General features: G+C 47.4%; 1 protein-coding gene across 1 annotated transcript in view; it reads left to right on the top strand.

Annotated features, from left to right (window-relative positions):
* Positions 1-19008, top strand: part of LOC115173983 (potassium voltage-gated channel subfamily KQT member 4) — a 137644-nt gene that overhangs the window by 114881 nt on the left and 3755 nt on the right. The window contains exons 11-14 of the mRNA XM_029732532.1: positions 3322-3551; positions 5023-5122; positions 17774-17905; positions 18159-18303. Coding sequence (XP_029588392.1) covers positions 3322-3551; positions 5023-5122; positions 17774-17905; positions 18159-18303 — 607 coding nt within the window. The remainder of the gene's footprint in view (positions 1-3321; positions 3552-5022; positions 5123-17773; positions 17906-18158; positions 18304-19008) is intronic.

Below are 19008 nucleotides of genomic sequence, written 5' to 3'. Positions count from 1 at the left end.
CTAACCTGGTGCGGGGAGCAGGGACGGGCCGGACAGGACTGGGGACACGCACCACTAACCTGGTGCGGGGAGCAGGGACGGGCCGGACAGGACTGGGGACACGCACCACTGACTTGGTGCGGGGAGCAGGGACGGGCCGGACCGGACTGGGGACACGCACCACTGACTTGGTGCGGGGAGCAGGGACGGGCCAGACAGGACTGGGGACACGCACCACTAACCTGGTGCGGGGAGCAGGGACGGGCCGGACAGGACTGGGGACACGCACCACTAACCTGGTGCGGGGAGCAGGGACGGGCCGGACAGGACTGGGGACACGCACCACTGACTTGGTGCGGGGAGCAGGGACGGGCCAGACAGGACTGGGGACACGCACCACTAACCTGGTGCGGGGAGCAGGGACGGGCCAGACAGGACTGTGAACACGTACTGGTGACCTGAAGCGTGGAGCCGGTTTAGCCACTCGTCCTGGCTGGATGCCCATCCTAGCACGGCATGTGCTGGGCATGTCCACCGGACGCACTGGGCTGTGCGGGCGCACTGGCGACACAGCGCGCAACTCTGCATACCATGGCTTGGTGCGGGGAGCAGGGACGGGCCGGACAGGACTGGGGACACGCACCGTGGGCTTGGTGCGGGGAACAGGAACGGGCCAGACAGGACTGTGAACACGCACTGGTGACCTGAAGCGTGGAGCCGGTTTAGCCACTCGTCCTGGCTGGATGCCCATCCTAGCACGGCATGTGCTGGGCATGTCCACCGGACGCACCGGGCTGTGCGGGCGCACTGGCGACACAGCGCGCAACTCAGCATACCATGGCTCCTCCTCCAGATCTTCCCTCTGCAGGTCCTCAATCAAACGCCTCATCTCCTTCTCTTCCTCCGCCGTCATCCCCCACGAGAGCAGTGGTCTGGGCTCTTCCTCTGCCCTTCCGGACCACCCCATTAGCCCCCCCCCAAAATTTTCTTGGGGCTGTTTTCCGGGCCTCCTCGACCGCCGCCTGCGACTCCGTCTACCGGCTGGCTTTTCCTCCTCGACCTGGGAGTCCGACCGCCAGGGTCCTTTCCCCGACATGATCTCCTCCCAGGTCCAGAACTCCTTTCCCTCGCGAGCCCATCTCTCGCGCTCCTTTTCCTCCCGCTGCTTGGTCCTGGTTCGGTGGGTTGTTCTGTAACGTTTGTCGTCGGGAGACGAGAAAGCGGACCAAAACGCAGCTGGGAGCGAATACATGTTTATTTAACACACTAGAATTAAACATGTACACAAAATCAAGGAAAAACTGCCAATACGTTACGTGCTCAAATAACGAGACAACAACCCACAAACATCGTGGGGGAAAAGGAACTTAAATGTGATTCCCAATCAGACTTCACAAGCGACAGCTGTCTGATTGGGAAATCACCCCCGAGCCCAACATAGAAATAAAACACAAAGAAAGGCTATAACCAAAACATAGAAAATAAAGCATAGAAATGCCACACCCTGACCAAAATAGCAGAGTTCACCTGGTCAGGGCGTGACAAGCAGTATATCCTTCTTGTCGGACTCGTTAAAGGAGAAAGCTTCTTCCAGTTCGTGGTGAGTAATCCCAGTTCTGATGTCCATAAGTTATTTTTGGCCATAAGAGATGGTAGCAGCAACATTATGTACAAAATAAGTTAAAAAATAAGTTACAAACAACGCAAAAAAACGAACAAAATAGCACAATTGGTTATGGGAATGTAAAACGTCAGCCATCCTCTTCGAGATGGTGCATCTTGTCCAACTGATATTAACATTTTGTAATTGATCTTTGAGAATGGGAAACATACACTGCTCTGGCGTAGAAATCTTTGACTGAGCTTTTACTGTGTGAGAGAATGATGGGGTGTTCTGTTCAGAGGACAACTCTGTTAACCATTACCAGTTGTCTTGCCCGGTTTTACATAGTTTTTTGGTGAACTGGGGGACACATTAAACCATGCGTTGTTTATTGGAGAACAAAGGAATTCTTAGGAATGTTTCATGGTTCATGTGGATCTAATGTCAGCATTGGCCTTCTCTCACACTTACAGATTTTACAGACTTTTTTTAATAATATATTTGATATTTTGGACAGAAGGTTGTTCCAAAGATCAAATATTTAGAAAGTCACGCATGCTGTTCTCTTAATACAGTTGCATGACCGTTAATTGTTAAGTGCACATTTTTCATGCATGCTTTCTTTGATCAATCCGGCTCTGTGGTGATTTCTGGAGAGAGGATTCAAATGGTCATGCATGCAATGCAATCACATGCGTGTTGTACTTTTGAAAATCTTATCCACTTAACCCATACAGAAACATTTCTCTCCCCTAATAGAGTTTTCCCTTTCGTCTGCTAAAATGTTTCTCTTATACTTGCTCAGTATACAGTGCATGTCTTTGGAGGATTCAGCTGTATTCAGCCTCACTTATTTACTTTCCCCCCCAAAGGGCTAACAGTAATTCAACATCTTACTCTGTCCACCCTCCCCTTCTAAGTCAGCCTGAACATTTTAGCTCCAACATATGAAATGCTATTTCCCCTAATGCTCTTTCAGCTATTTAAATATTAACTTAAATGGCAGGCCAGCGCACAAACAAGGAGTATCTCGGCGTAAACTACAGGCGTAAACAACAACATGTTTATAATCGTTCGCTGATGTGTGATGTTGGAAATACTTTGTGACTTTAACATGTTAACATGAGTATACGTCCCAAATGACACCGAGGAGTTATTGTGTTGCCGCCCCACCCACTGATAGTCAGCCAGGCAGCCAGCCAGTCAGCCAACCATTCAGTAAGTCAGTCAGTCAGCCAGTTAGCCAACCATTTAGTAAGCCAGTCAGTCAGCCAGCCAGTCAGTCAACCAGTCAGTAAGTAAGTAATTCTGTCAGTCAGTCAGTCAGTCAACCAGTCAGTCAGTCAACCAGTCAGTCAGTCAGTCAGTCAGTTTGTCTCTCCATCACGTCTGTAATCTCCCAGTCTGTCTCTGTTGTTCTCTCTGTCTGCTTTGTTGGTCACTGACTCAGCTCGGTGTGACTGTTTAATGTTTAATGGTAGTCAGTAGCTACACTATTTAGTGTACTGCTGTCTGTACCTGCTAGCTAACATATTCTAGCTACCTGGGACTGCTCCTCTGCTGATTGGCTAAACTCAGGGTCTAAAACAACTGTATCATCCACTGGACACTATGGACCTACAGTCATGAGGAAAATCACACAACAGAACTCTAAGGATGTCCTAAGTGGCAAATAATAGTGGTAGTTCATTCAGTAAACATGTGGACACAGGTTAATTGTTCCTTCATTGTTCCAGCAGCAGCAAAATAGGTTTTCGAGACCGGATGAGGATGAACAACTCTCGTTCGTCCCAGGCGATCCGGAGCAAGGCGTCCCCACTGCCTCCCGGGATGAGTTTCCGCCAGTCGCCCAGCACGGAGAATGTCCCAGAAGCCACCAGTCCCGGGAAGGTGCAGAAGAGCTGGAGCTTCAACGACCGCACGCGGTTCCGCACCTCCCTACGACTCAAACCCAGACCTCCTGCAGACGGTGGGGATTAGGACTTAACTCACTCTCACCAGCATGCATATATACAGTATATAGACCTACAGTGGGGTCTGAAATGATTGACGCCCCCTTGATAAAGATGGGCAAAAATGACTATACCATTTTTTTGACAACTACTATTGCTCAGAGAAAGACATTTTGTTTAGCAAGCAATACTTTTTTCTCTCAAAAAGGTAAGGGTCAAAATTGACACACCTGTTTTCAAAACGTTGATTTTTGTGTCCAATTAACTAGTTCTCTGTGGATTTTGATGTGCTTGGGGTTAGTGTCTTGCTGGAAGATCCACTTGCACAACCACTGGTGTGCATGGCCTAAGAGCTCTGTTTTCATGTCATCCAACAAATGTAAATGACTGGAGTTTGCTAAATGACATTGGCACTTGGATTGGAACCGGTGCTTTGGTCAGATGACATGAAAATAGAGGTCTTTGGCTACGCACACCAGTGGTCGGTTTGGCATTGAAATGAGAATGCATGAGCAGAAAATAACCCCATACCTACTGTAAAATATGGTGGTGGATCTTTGATGTTATGGGGATACTTTGATTCCACTGGTCCTGGGGTCTTGTTAAGGTCAACGACATCATTAACTTTACCCAGTACCTGGATATTTTAGCCAACAACCTGGTTGCCTTTGCCAGGAGGCTGAAACTTGGCCGCAAGTGAATCTTCCAGCAAGACAATAGCCCCAAGGACACATCAAAATCCACAAAGAAATTGGCAACAAAAGATCTACATTTTGAAATGGCCATCTCAGTCTCCGGACTTAAACCCCATTGAAAACCTGTGGTTTGAATTGAAGAGGGCAGTCCATAAGCACATACTAAGGATATCAAGGATCTGGAAAGATTCTGTATAGAGGAATGGTCTAAGATCCCTCCCAATGTGTTCTACAACTCATTAAACATTTTAGAAAAAGTCTCTTGAAACCTTGTCAGGTTTTTGCCTGCCATAGGAGTTCTGTTATACTCACAGACACCATTCAAACAGTTTTAGAAAATTCAGAGTGTTTTCTATCCAAACCTGAACAATAATATGCATATTCTAGCTTCTGAGTTGGTGTAGGAGGCAGTTAAAAATGGGCACATATTTTTTCCAAAATTCTCAATACTGCCCCCTATCCCAAACAGGTTTTAAGAACAAATTCTTACTTTCAATGATAGCCTAGGAACAGTACAACAGATTTTTACCTTGTCAGCTTAGGGATTTGATCTTGCAACCTTGCAGTTACTAGTCCAACACTCTAACCACTAGGCTACCTGAATTATTTATTTTAAACTGTCATTTTTGCTAATCTTTATCAAGGGTTTCAATAATTTCAGATCCCACTGTATATACAGTACATACTGTACGCACATACACACAGGTACGGTCTCACGTATATACTTGTACCATCTATAAAATGTACTAATTTGTGGACACACACTCTCACCTTGTTGTTGCCCTGTCCCCAGTGGAAGGAGTGGGGGAGGACAGTGTTGAAGACAAACCATATTGTGATGTAGCCATGGAAGAGGTGATCCCAGCAGTGAAGACCTTGATACGGGCTGTCAGGTGAGTCGTACACCCCCTCTCACGTCACCCGTATCTGTACCCACAGGGTACCTACTGGTCCACACCACCCCTACCTGTACCCACAGGGTACCTACTGGTCCACACCACCCCTACCTGTACCCACAGGGTACCTACTGGTCCACACCACCCCTACCTGTACCCACAGGGTACCTACTGGTCCACACCACCCTACCTGTACCCACATGGTACCTACTGGTCCACACCACCCCTACCTGTACCCACAGGGTACCTACTGGTTCACACCACCCCTACCTGTACCCACATGGTACCTACTGGTTCACACCACCCCTACCTGTACCCACAGGGTACCTACTGGTCCACACCACCCCTACCTGTACCCACAGGGTACCTACTGGTTCACACCACCCCTACCTGTACCCACATGGTACCTACTGGTCCACACCACCCCTACCTGTACCCACAGGGTACCTACTGGTCCACACCACCCCTACCTGTACCCACATGGTACCTACTGGTCCACACCACCCCTACCTGTACCCACAGGGTACCTACTGGTTCACACCACCCCTACCTGTACCCACATGGTACCTACTGGTCCACACCATCCCTACCTGTACCCACATGGTACCTACTGGTTCACACCATCCCTACCTGTACCCACATGGTACCTACTGGTCCACACCACCCCTACCTGTACCCACAGGGTACCTACTGGTTCACACCGCCCCTACCTGTACCCACATGGTACCTACTGGTTCACACCGCCCCTACCTGTACCCACAGGGTACCTACTGGTTCACACCATCCCTACCTGTACCCACATGGTACCTACTGGTCCACACCACCCCTACCTGTACCCACATGGTACCTACTGGTTCACACCGCCCCTACCTGTACCCACATGGTACCTACTGGTCCACACCACCCCTACCTGTACCCACATGGTACCTACTGGTTCACACCGCCCCTACCTGTACCCACAGGGTACCTACTGGTTCACACCGCCCCTACCTGTACCCACAGGGTACCTACTGGTTCACACCGCCCCTACCTGTACCCACAGGGTACCTACTGGTTCACACCACCCCTACCTGTACCCACATGGTACCTACTGGTCCACACCACCCCTACCTGTACCCACATGGTACCTACTGGTTCACACCACCCCTACCTGTACCCACAGGGTACCTACTGGTTCACACCGCCCCTACCTGTACCCACATGGTACCTACTGGTTCACACCGCCCCTACCTGTACCCACAGGGTACCTACTGGTTCACACCACCCCTACCTGTACCCACAGGGTACCTACTGGTTCACACCACCCCTACCTGTACCCACAGGGTACCTACTGGTTCACACCACCCCTACCTGTACCCACAGGGTACCTACTGGTCCACACCACCCCTACCTGTACCCACAGGGTACCTACTGGTTCACACCACCCCTACCTGTACCCACAGGGTACTACTGGTTCACACCACCCCTACCTGTACCCACAGGGTACCTACTGGTTCACACCACCCCTACCTGTACCCACAGGGTACCTACTGGTCCACAGACCCCTAACTATGGAACCAGGTCACCTGTCTCCTCTCTGGTCCTCAAGTCGCCACAGTACTTGGGCCTATAGTACTTCCTGTTATGGTGGCTGTAGTAAGATGAATGCCCGGCTCCTCCAGTGGGCTCTGGCTGTGCAGTTTCAGCTGACGGTAGCGAAAAGTCCACTTTAGCATGGTAACTGAGCCTTCCTGCCGCAGGCCGGGTTCCCAGATCTGATCTGCAAAATTGTGATGTGTCCACACTTAAAAAGATGTCGCATAAAGCTTACTTCATATATTTTTTTAATAAATAATAATCTCACTGCATCAGGGATAGCATACACAGACGTTTTGGCTTTGCAGCCTTCTTCAGTGTGCGGTTACAAATCTTTTTGATTGAGCTCAGAAAATAACCTTATAGTTGAATTGAATTGAAATGACTTAGGAACTGTGCACACTTTAGAGAGGTGTGTGGCCACTTTGAGACACCAGTTAATCCTCTCACTCAAACCCTTGTCATTTGTTTGTCTTATGTTGCCCCTACCCCACATATCTGTAACAGCTGTCTGAGGAAGAAGTGGACCAAAATGCGGCGGAGTTAGGGTTCGTCATATTTAATTACACGAACACTATGCAATTTACAAAAACAACAAAACTGACAGCCAACACAGTCCTGTCAGGTGCAACCACAATGACAAGCACAATTACCCACGAAACACAAAGGAAACGTAGGCAACTTATGTGTGACTCCCAATCAACCACAACCCTCTACAGCTGTGCCTGATTGGAAGTCACACGGCCAAAATCAATGAAACAATAAAAAACACACACTCCCTCCTGCCACGTCCTGACCCAACTACCCCCTCTACTGGTCAGGATGTGACAGTACCCCCCCCTCAAGGTGCAGACCCCGGGGTGCACCTAAAAAAGGAAAACAAGAAAATCCCCAATACCCCAACAAAAATTAACACCTAAACAATAAGGGAGGGAAGGGAGGGTGGCTGCCGTCACCGACGGCACTGTGCTACACCCTCCCTCCCCAACCCACCTATCCTGGAGGTGGCTCAGGTGCAGGACGTGGACCTCGCTCCACCTTCGGCGTCGCCCACTTTGGTGGCGCCGATAGCTGCGCCGGGCAGACGGGCCACTCGGGCTGACCCTGGCAGACGGACCACTCGGGCTGGGCCGGAAGACATGCGGGCCACTCGGGCTGAGCCGGAGGGCAGGAGGGCCACTCGGGCTGGGCCGGAGGGCAGGAGGGCCACTCGGGCTGGGCCGGAGGGCAGGAGGGCCACTCGGGCTGGGCCGGAGGGCAGGAGGGCCACTTGAGCTGGACCGGAGGGCAGGAGGGCCACTCGGGCTGGACCGGAGGGCAGGAGGACCACTCTGGCCGATCCTGACAGGCCGGGCACCCTAGCAGGACCGGGCAGTCTGGCCACTCTGGCCGAACCGGGCAGTCTGGCCACTCTGGCAGAACCGGGCAGTCTGGCCACTCTGGCACAACCGGGCAGTCTGGCCACTCTGGCACAACCGGGCAGTCTGGCCACTCTGGCACAACCGGGCAGTCTGGCCACTCTGGCACAACCGGGCAGTCTGGCCACTCTGGCAGAACTGGGCAGTCTGGCCACTCTGGCAGCTCTGGGCAGTCTGGCCACTCTGGCAGCTCCGGCTCAGGATTCACCAGGCTGGGGAGACATAACGGAGGCCTGGCTCTGGGCGCAGGCCCTGGACTCACCAGTCTGGGAAGACCCGCTGGAGGCCTGGTTTGAGGAGGTGGCACAGGAGAGACCAGGGTGGAGAGACCCACTGGAGGACTGGACCGTGGAGGAGGCACGGGCTTGACCAGGATAGGGAGACCCACTGGAGTACTGGCCCGTGGAGGAGGCACAGGCTTGACCAGGATAGGAAGACATGCAGGAGGCTTGGTTCTGGGTGTAGGCACAGGACGTGCAGGGCTGGGAGGACATGCAGGAGGCCTGTTTCTGGGCGCAGGCACAGTCTTTACCAGACAACCAGCACGCACCTCAGGACGAGTATGGAGAGCTGCCTCAGGTGACATCATTCCCACGACACGCTCATTAGGGCGAATGCCGTACTTTATGCACCACACTAGCAGCTCTCTCATCTCTCTCTCTCCTAATTTCCCCATTAACCCCGTCACAGTCTCTGCCTCATATCCCTCGCTCACCTCCAATGTCATCCCGACTGGCTCTGGTTCCGACCTCAGCTCCACCGACTGTCCCGTGTGCCCCCCCCAAAAAAATTCTTGGGGCTGCCTCTCGCGCTCATTGCGCTCTTTCTCCTCGTAATAGCGCCTCTCCGCTCTTGCCGCTTCAATCTCCCACTGCGGGAGGCGATACTCCCCAGCCTGAGTCCATGGTCCCTCTCCGTCCAGGATCTGTTCCCAAGTCCATTGGTCCATCACGCTGTAGTCCTGCTGCTCCTTCCTCTTCCGCCGCTTGGTCCTGGTTTGGTGGGTAATTCTGTAACAGCTGTCTGAGGAAGAAGTGGACCAAAATGCGGCGGAGTTAGGGTTCGTCATATTTAATTACACGAACACTATGCAATTTACAAAAACAACAAAACTGACAGCCAACACAGTCCTGTCAGGTGCAACCACAATGACAAGCACAATTACCCACGAAACACAAAGGAAACGTAGGCAACTTATGTGTGACTCCCAATCAACCACAACCCTCTACAGCTGTGCCTGATTGGAAGTCACACGGCCAAAATCAATGAAACAATAAAAAACACACACTCCCTCCTGCCACGTCCTGACCCAACTACCCCCTCTACTGGTCAGGACGTGACAATATCTAGGATTAGTCTTGTTACTAAATGTATTCAGAGTATTTTCTTATTTTCTTATCAATAAACGTGGCAAAAGGACAGTAAATGTAAAATGCACATACAATCAACAGTGTAATGTTTGAATTCAGTCTTGTCAGGTGAGCTGTTGTGTCCTGAACTTTGGTCTTCATCATTTCCCCATAATCTATAAACTTTTCTCTTTAATTTGCTACCGCGCTTATGCATATGCATTTCATATTTCTTCTGTAAGAAACATTTCACTGTAGCCCTATCCATATAGGGCAATTCCCACGAGTGTAAAGGGTTAAAAGCAGCTTATAGTGTGTATGCTGAAGTGTAGTGTACATACAGTTCAAGTCGGAAGTTCACATACACCTTAGCCAAATACATTTAAACTCAGTTTTTCACAATTCCTGACATTTAATCAGAGTAAAAATTCCCTGTCTTAGGTCAGTTAGGATCACCACTTTATTTTAACCTCTCTGGGCCAGTGGGACGCTTGCGTCCCACCTACTCAACAGCCAGTGTAATCCCGTGGCGCGATATTCAAATACCTTAGAAATGCTATTACTTCAATTTCTCAAACATATGACTATTTTACACCATTTTAAAGACAAGACTCTCGTTAATCTAACCACACTGTCCGATTTCAAAAAGGCTTTACAACGAAAGCAAAACATTAGATTATGTCAGCAGAGTACCCAGCCAGAAATAATCAGACACCCATTTTTCAAGCTAGCATATAATGTCACATAAACCCAAACCACAGCTAAATGCAACACTAACCTTTGATAATCTTCATCAGATGACAATCCTAGGACATTATGTTATACAATACATGCATGTTTTGTTCAATCAAGTTCATATTTATATCAAAAACCAGCTTTTTACATTAGCATGTGACTAGCATGTGACTAGCATTCCCACCGAACACTTCCGGTGAATTTACTAAATTACTCACGATAAACGTTCACAAAAAACATAACAATTATTTTAAGAATTATAGATACAGAACTCCTTTATGCACTCGCTATGTCCAATTTTAAAATAGCTTTTCGGTGAAAGCACATTTTGCAATATTCTGAGTAGATAGCCCGGCCATCACAGGCTAGCTATTTTGACACCCACCAAGTGTGGTACTCACCAAACTCCGATTTACTATTAGAAAAGTTTGATTACCTTTGCTGTTCTTCGTCAGAATGCACTCCCAGGACTTCTACTTCAATAACAAATGTTGGTTTGGTTCCAAATAATCCATAGTTATATCCAAATAGCGGCGTTTTGTTCGTGCGTTCAAGACACTATCCGAAGGGTAAAGAAGGGTGACGCGTTTCGTGACAAAAAAATTCGAAATATTCCATTACCGTACTTCGAAGCATGTTAAACGCTGTTTAAAATCAATTTTTATGCTATTTTTCTCGTAAAAAAGCGATAATATTCCGACCGGGAGTCGTTGTTTTCGTTCAAAGAGAGAGAAAGTAAACATGGTGTCGGCTCGTGCACACGCCTCCAGTCTCATTGTCCTCAGATCGACCACTTACCAAATGCGCTAATGTTTTTCAGCCATGGCCTGCAAAGCCACCATTCATCGTTCTGGCGCCTTCTGAGAGCCTCACAGACACCATTCAAACAGTTTTAGAAACTTTAGGGTGTTTTCTATCCAAATCAAACAATTATATGCATATTCTAGTTACTGGGCAGGAGTAGTAACCAGATTAAATCGGGTACGTTTTTTATCCGGCCATGCAAATAATGCCCCCTATCCCCAACAGGTTTAAGAATGTGAAATGTTAGAATAATAGTAGAGAGAATGATTTATTTCAGCTTTTATTTCTTTCATCACATTCCCAGTGGGTCAGAAGTTTACATACATTCAATTAGTATTTGGTAGCATTGCCTTTAAATTGTTTAACTTGCGTCCAACGTTTCGGGTAGCCTTCCACAAGCTTCCCACAATAAATTGGGTGAATTTTGACCCATTCATCCTGACAGAGCTGGTGTAACTGAGTCAGGTTTGTAGGCATCCTTGCTCGGGCACACTTATTCAGTTCTGCCCACAACTTTTCTATAGGATTGAGGTCTGTGATGGCCACTCCAATACATTGACTTTGTTGTCCTTAAGCCATTTTGCCACAACTTTGGAAGTATGCTTGGGGTCATTGTCCATTTGGAAAACCCATTTGCGACCAAGCTTTAACTTCCTGACTGATGTCTTGAGATGTTGCTTCAATATATCCACATAATTTTCCTGCCTCATGATGCCATCTATTTTGTGAAGTGCACCAGTCCCTCCTGCAGCAAAGCATCCCCACAACATGATGCTGCCACCCTCGTGCTTCACGGTTGGGATGGTGTTCTTCAGCTTGCAAGCCTCCCCCTTTTTCCTCCAAACATAATGATGGTCATTATGGCCAAACAGTTCTATTTTTGTTTCATCAGACCAGAGGACATTTCTCCAAAAAGTACGATCTTTGTCCCCATGTGCAGTTGCAAACCGTAGTCTGGCTTTTTTATGGCGGTTTTGGAGCAGTGGCTTGTTCCTTGCTGAGCGGCCTTTCAGGTTATGTCGATATAGGACTCATTTTACTGTGGATATAGATACTTTTGTACCTGTTTCCTCCAGCATTTTCACAAGGTCCTTTGCTGTTGTTCTGGGATTGATTTGCGCTTTTCGCTCCAAAGTACGTTCATCTCTAGGAGACAGAACGTGTCACCTTCCTGAACGGTATGACGGCTGTGTGGTCCCATGGAGTTTATACTTGCGTACTATTGTTTGTATAGATGAACGTGGTACCTTAAGGCGTTTGGAAATTGCTCCCAAGGATGAGGTCTTGGCTGATTCCTTTTGATTTTCCCATGATGTCAACCAAAGAGGCACTGAGTTTGAAGGTAGGCCTTGAAATACATTGACAGGTACACCTCCAATTGACACAAATTATGTCAATTAGCCTGTCAGAAGCTTCAAAAGCCATGACATAATTTTCTGGAATTTTCCAAGCTGTTTAAAGGCACAGTCAACTTAATGTATGTAAACTTCTGACCCACTGGAATTGTGATACAGTGAATTATAAGTGATATAATCTGTCTGCAAACAATTGTTGGAAAATTACTTGTGTCATGCACAACGTAGATGTGCTAACCGACTTGCCAAAACTATAGTTTGTTAACTAGAAATTTGTGGAGTGGTTGAAAAATGAGTTTTAATGACTCCAACTTAAGTGTATGTGAACTTGTGCAACCAGAGGAAAAAAACTCTAGACCACCTTTACTCCACACACAGAGACTCATACAAAGCTCTCCCTCACCCTCCATTTGGCAAATCTGACCATAATTCTATCCTCCTGATTCCTTCTTACAATTAAAAACTAAAGCAGGAAGTGACTCGCTCAATACGGAAGTGGTCAGATGACGCTGATGCTAGGAATGTTTTGCTAGCACAGACAAGAATATGTTCCGGGATTCATCCAATGGCATTGAGGAGTATACCACCTCAGTCACTGGCTTCATCAATAAGTGCATCGACGACGTCGTCCACACAGTGACCTTACATACATATTCCAACCAGAAGACATGGATTACAGGCAACTTCTGCATCGAGCTAAAGGCTAGAGCTACCGCGTTCAAGGAGCGGGGCACTAATCTGGACGCTAATAAGATATTCCGCCATGCCCTCAGATGAACCATCAAACAGGCAAAGCGTCAATGCAGGAGTAAGATTGAATCCTACTACACTAGCTCTGACACTCGTCAGAGAACTATTATGGACTACAAAGGGAATCCCAGTCACGAGTTGCCCAGTGACGCAAGCCTACTAGGTGGGCTAAATGCCTTTTATTCTCGCTTGGAGGCAAGCAACACTGAAGCATGCATGAGAGCACCAGCTGTTCTGGATGACTGTGTGAGCACGATCTCTGTAGCCGATGTGAGCAAGACCTTTAAACAAGTCAACATTCACAAGGCCACGGGGCCAGACGGATTACCAGGACGTGTACTTGTAAATGGCAAGTGTCTTCACTGACATTTTCAACCTCTCCCTGACCGAGTCTGTAATACCTACATGTTTCAAGCAGACCACCATAGTCCTTCTGGCCAAGGAAATGAAGGTAACCTCCCTAATGACTACCGCCCCGTAGCACTCAAGTCGTTAGCCATGAAGTGCTTTGAAAGGCTGGTCATGGGTCACATCAACATCACCAGATCCATTCCAATTCGCATACCGCCCTCACTGATCCACAGATGACGCAATCTCAATCGCACTGCACACTGCCCTTTCCCACCTGGACAAATGAACACCTATGTGAGAATGCTGTTCATCGACTACAGCTCAGCGTTCAACACCATAGTGCCCACAAAGCTCCTCACTAAGCTAAGGACCCTGGGACTAAACACCTCCCTCTGCAACTGGATCCTGGACTTCCTGACGGGCCGCCCCCAGGTGGTGAGGGTAGGCAACAACACATCTGCCACGCTGATCCTCAACAGTTGGGACCGGTGCGTGCTTCGTCCCCTCCTGTACTCCCTGTTCACCCACAACTGTGTGGCCAAGCACGACTCCAAAACCATCCTTAAGTTTGCTGACGACACAACAGTGGTAGGCCTGATCACCAACAACGATGAGACAGCCTATAGGGAAGAGGTCAGAGACCTGGCAGTGTGGTGCCAGGACAACAACCTCTCCCTCAACGTGAGTAAGACAAAAGAGCTGATCGTGGACTACAGGAAAAGGAGGGCCGAACACGCCCCCATTCACATCAACAGTGCTGTAGTGGAACAGGTCGACACCTTCAAGTCCCTCGGTGTCCACATCACCAACAAAATATCATGGTCTAAACTCACCAAGACAGTCGTGAAGAGGACACAACAACGCCTTTTCCCCTAAGGCGACTGAAAAGAAAGATTTGGAATGGGTCCCCAGATCCTCAAAAAGTTCAACAGCTGCATCATCAAGAGCATCCTGATTGGTTGCATCCCACCTGGTATGGCAACTGCTTGGCATCCGACCCTAAGGCGCTACAGAGGGTACTGCGGTACGGTCTGGTACATCACATCCAGAATCTATATACTAGGCGGTAACAGTGTAAGGCCCATAAAATAGTCAGACTCCAGTCACCCAAGTCATAGACTATTCTCTCTGCTACCGCACGGCAAGTGGTACCAGAGTGCCAAGTCTAGGTCCAAAAAGCTCCTTAATAGCTTCTACCCCCAGGCCATAAGACTGCTGAACAATTGATCAGACCCCCCCCCCCCCTTTGTTTTTACACTCCTGCTACTCACTGTTTATTATCTATGCATAGCCACTTTACCTCTACCTACATGTACAAATTACCTAAACTAACTGACTCCGTAACAGTACCCCCTGTATATAGCCTCGTTATTGTTATTTTATTGTGTTACTTTTCATTTTATTTTTACTTTAGTTTATTTTCTTAACTGTATTTCTTGAACTGCATTGTTGGTTAAGGGCTTGTAAGTAAGCATTTTACGGTAAGGTCAACACCTGTTGTATTAGGCGCATGTGACAAATCCATTTTTTATTTGATTTAATAGTGGATTGGGACTGGATTCAATTTAGGGTGGGCCCTAGTTAGTACCATGCTTGCACATGAAAGCGTAAACATTATTACCTTACAAAAATACCAGCAAAGTAGGACATACTGAACTTTTGTGGCTTTGTGAGTAGTTACTGAATAATATGCTAATAGTTTTTCCCATTGTTACCATTATTTATTTACACTTAACTGAAAAAATAAAGGAAACACCAACATAGTGTTTTAATAGGGCATTGGGCCACAATGAGCCTCCAGAACAGCTTCAATGCACCTTAGCATAGATTCTACAAGTGTCTGGAACTCTATTGGAGGGATGCGACTCCATTCTTCCAGGAGTAATTCCATAATTTGGTGTTTTGTTGATGGCGGTGGAAAATGTTGTCTCAGACTCCGCTCAAGAATTGGTCCATTGGTATGACAATTTAGAACCCCTAGTTTAAATAAACCACATGATACTGGATATGTCCCAAATGGTACTCTATTCCCTTCCTGTATAGTGCACTACTTTATATAGAGCTCCACTTTATAGGTAATATGGTGCTATTTGGAGTGCATCAATTGACTTCTAGCTATGTGTTGTTCTGTACCTCCACACCGGAGCAGGTGTGTGTGACTGGCAAGTTCACCACCTAAGATTGATGTCTTTTAAAAAACAGGTATATTTTAGCTGAGGCTTCACTTTAGGAAGACTAATTTAGTTAATCAGCCTGCCTACCTACCTGTGGAAATGTGGGGAGTTTGGCCGTCTGGGGTATGGGGGGATGTTTAGAGGGAGAGAGATCTGCATACTTTCTGTAATACTCTCCTCAAACTAATCAAGCTCTGCTAAAGCCACTCATAGTCAACTTCTGTATTTCTGCCCAGTTGGGAACCTTTGACACTATTGAAGCAATTTTATGCAGTTTTATCCAGAAATCGTTGTAACTTTTTTTCTAGAGAGTTTGGAAATTCTACCATTTGCCTATCGTTTGCCTAGTGATAGTTCCATTGCTCCGCAAGTTAGAAGTTGTTTTTTAAGCTCATGTACCTTTTAATAAACAACAGTTTCCCTTTTGGTGTTACACCAAAAAGCTTCCCCCTCCATCACACTCACTTCACTACTTATGTCATGTCATGAGTAATGCGCATAAAACCAATTAAAAAATGACAGAATGCTGACTTTGCATATTCAATGCTGACTTCAAAATCTCAACATTGCGGTACCGATGCGGTCTCCATTTCCCTACCAGAGCCTCTGAGCCTGTAGATAATGATATAGTGCCAACTATGCCCCTATGCCAGGTAGCTATAGGGGGCATACTTCAGGCTGACCATGTATTATTATAACCATAACACGCGATCAAGAGAGACTCAGCACTTTGAAGAACCCCTTTAATTCTGTTTCTTTTTTATTCCTTTCTACTTGTCCTTACTCTTTCTTTAACCCACACCTGAGACCCGCCCAGTCAGAAAGAAATATGCTTCTACCTGCAAAATGAAAAAATACACCTTGCAAAAATCAAGTCATGAAGAATGCATCACTAGTGCTGTGTGAGGAAGGAAGGAAGGAAGGAAGGAGGGAGGAAGGAAGGACGGAGGAAGGGTGTCGACCACCGCCCTTCTTTACCTACGTTCCCCCCCTACTGAAGAACAGAATAGAGAGGGAAAGAGAGAGGGAGAGAGAGTGTGTGTTATGATGTCTGCCATCAGAGTTTCAGCACACACCACTAAACTGCCATTGCACATGCAAGCTGTTCAGTCACCACGTTACACCCTTCCTCCTTCCTGTCTGTGCCACAGCCCTGCTGTGACGTGGTGTGTGTGTTTCACCAACACATTGACATTAAAGCGGCCTTAGCCCGTCTGTGTGTGAGAGATAGGGTTTCCTCATAAAACAGCCCTCCTCCTCACCCGCCTCGCCCCGCTTCCACTCTCTGCCCACTCCAACTCACGGAGCAATCCATCACGGTGTGGGATGACCGGTTAAGTGCTTCTGTTTTGCGATCCTAACATTTGGCGTTTCCTGTATTCTGCCGAGCCAGCACCTTAGGATCCGGGTGGGGGAGAGTAGTACAGCCAGCCGCTTTTACTCTGTCTCTCCTATAGTGTGACAAGCAGGCAAAACTCTGCCCAAAGCAGTACTGTTGTTGGCTTTGACACTATTGTACAGTATGTGCTTGGTCAACACTCTTCAGCCCCAACGTACCCTTTACTTCTCTCTAGGAAAGGGAAACTATTGGTGGAGGGAGGATGTGAATAAGATTAGCTTTGTGCACAGCTGTCTCACTGAGAGGAGAGGGGTTAGACTAGACACACACACACGGGTGTGGGTGTGGGGGTGTGGGTGTGGGTGTGTGTGTTAGAGAGAGCTAATAGCTGACTTAGCAGAGGGCCAGGGTGTGCAGAAAACCGAGTGTGTCCCTCTCTCCTTACACAGTGCACCGGAACAAGGGTGTCGATTAGAGATATGTATACAGTAAGTATTCTATACATAGCTCTACATGTCTCATTGGTAATACAGGAGCAATGTCATTGTCAGATGTCACAACAAAGGGGAATCATTGTGGTACTCTCCAGTGGTTTCCTTTTATGAGGCTATTTCTGAATGATATTGGTAAGGTCACTTTGACTGCAAATCTCACTTAATCACACCTACGTAGTTACACTGATGAAACTCAGGACTCGTTTCATGGTTAAACGCTTTTGCAGTATTCACTGATTTATTTCAGCAGTGTGAGGCATTTCTACTAATGTTTGTGTGTGTGTGTGTGTGCGTGCGTGTGTAGGATTCTGAAGTTCCTGGTGGCCAAGAGGAAGTTTAAGGAGACTCTGCGTCCGTACGACGTGAAGGACGTCATAGAGCAGTACTCTGCTGGACACCTGGACATGCTGGGGAGGATCAAGAGTCTACAAACCAGGTACACACACACACACATACACACACACACACACACACACACACACACACACACACACACACACACACACACACACACACACACACACACACACACACACACACACACACACACACACACACCCTACAACAGTTGGAAAATAGTGGATTCATACCCCCACACACCCCCATCACCAGTACTAACTATACCACCACTAAATGAACCATTTTGATAATGGTTGTTGATTGTTGTGTGTTGTCCTGGTCCTCCCCAGAGTGGATCAGATAGTAGGTCGTGGATCATCCTACCAGCCAGATAATAAGAAGGTGAGGAGTGAGAAGGGAGAGAAGACCCCTCCAGAACTGGACCTTCTGGATGAGCTCAGTATGATGGGACGGGTCATTAAGGTGGAGAAACAGGTACAGAGCTCCAGTACAGTAGGACCGCAGCTCATCATCGTGTTAACGCACGCCTTCTGCCACACCCACCACCTAAGCCTCTTTTTGAGCCAGGAAAAACCCTGATCATCAATGCATGGCTTTCATGATTGGGTTAATATTGTATGTAATATAGGGGTGATGTGACTACTTGATTGCTCAGGTGCTTAGACAGTATAGTTCTGAGTGAATGTGGGTAGGAAACACTTCATTTACATTCCAGACCTGCTTCAGATGGTATTTTCCGGGTGATTCATTATTTAGGTCAGTGGTTCCCAAACTTTTTATTGTCCCGTGCCCCTTCAAACATTCAACCTCCAGCTGAGTACCCCGTCTAACACCAGGGTCAGCACACTCTCAAATGTTGTTTTTTGCCATCATTGTAAGCCTGCCACACACACACTATACGATACATTTATTAAACATAAGAATAAGTGTACGTTTTTGTCACAACTCAGCTCGTGGAAAGTGACAAAGAGCTCTTATAGGACCAGGGCACAAATAATAATATAATAATAATCAATAATTTTGCTCTTTATTTAGCCATCTTATATTTAAAACTTTATTTGTTCATTGAAAATTGTGAATAACTCACCACAGGTTAATGAGAATGGTGTGCTTGAAAGGATGCACATAACTCTGCAATGTTGGGTTGTATTTGAGAGAGTCTCAGTCTTAAATAATTTT

The sequence above is a fragment of the Salmo trutta genome, chromosome 34 (assembly GCF_901001165.1).
Source record: "Salmo trutta chromosome 34, fSalTru1.1, whole genome shotgun sequence".
Taxonomy (NCBI): domain Eukaryota; kingdom Metazoa; phylum Chordata; class Actinopteri; order Salmoniformes; family Salmonidae; genus Salmo; species Salmo trutta.
The sequence above is the reverse complement of the archived record's forward strand: the minus strand, read 5'-3'. Positions and strand labels throughout refer to the sequence as shown.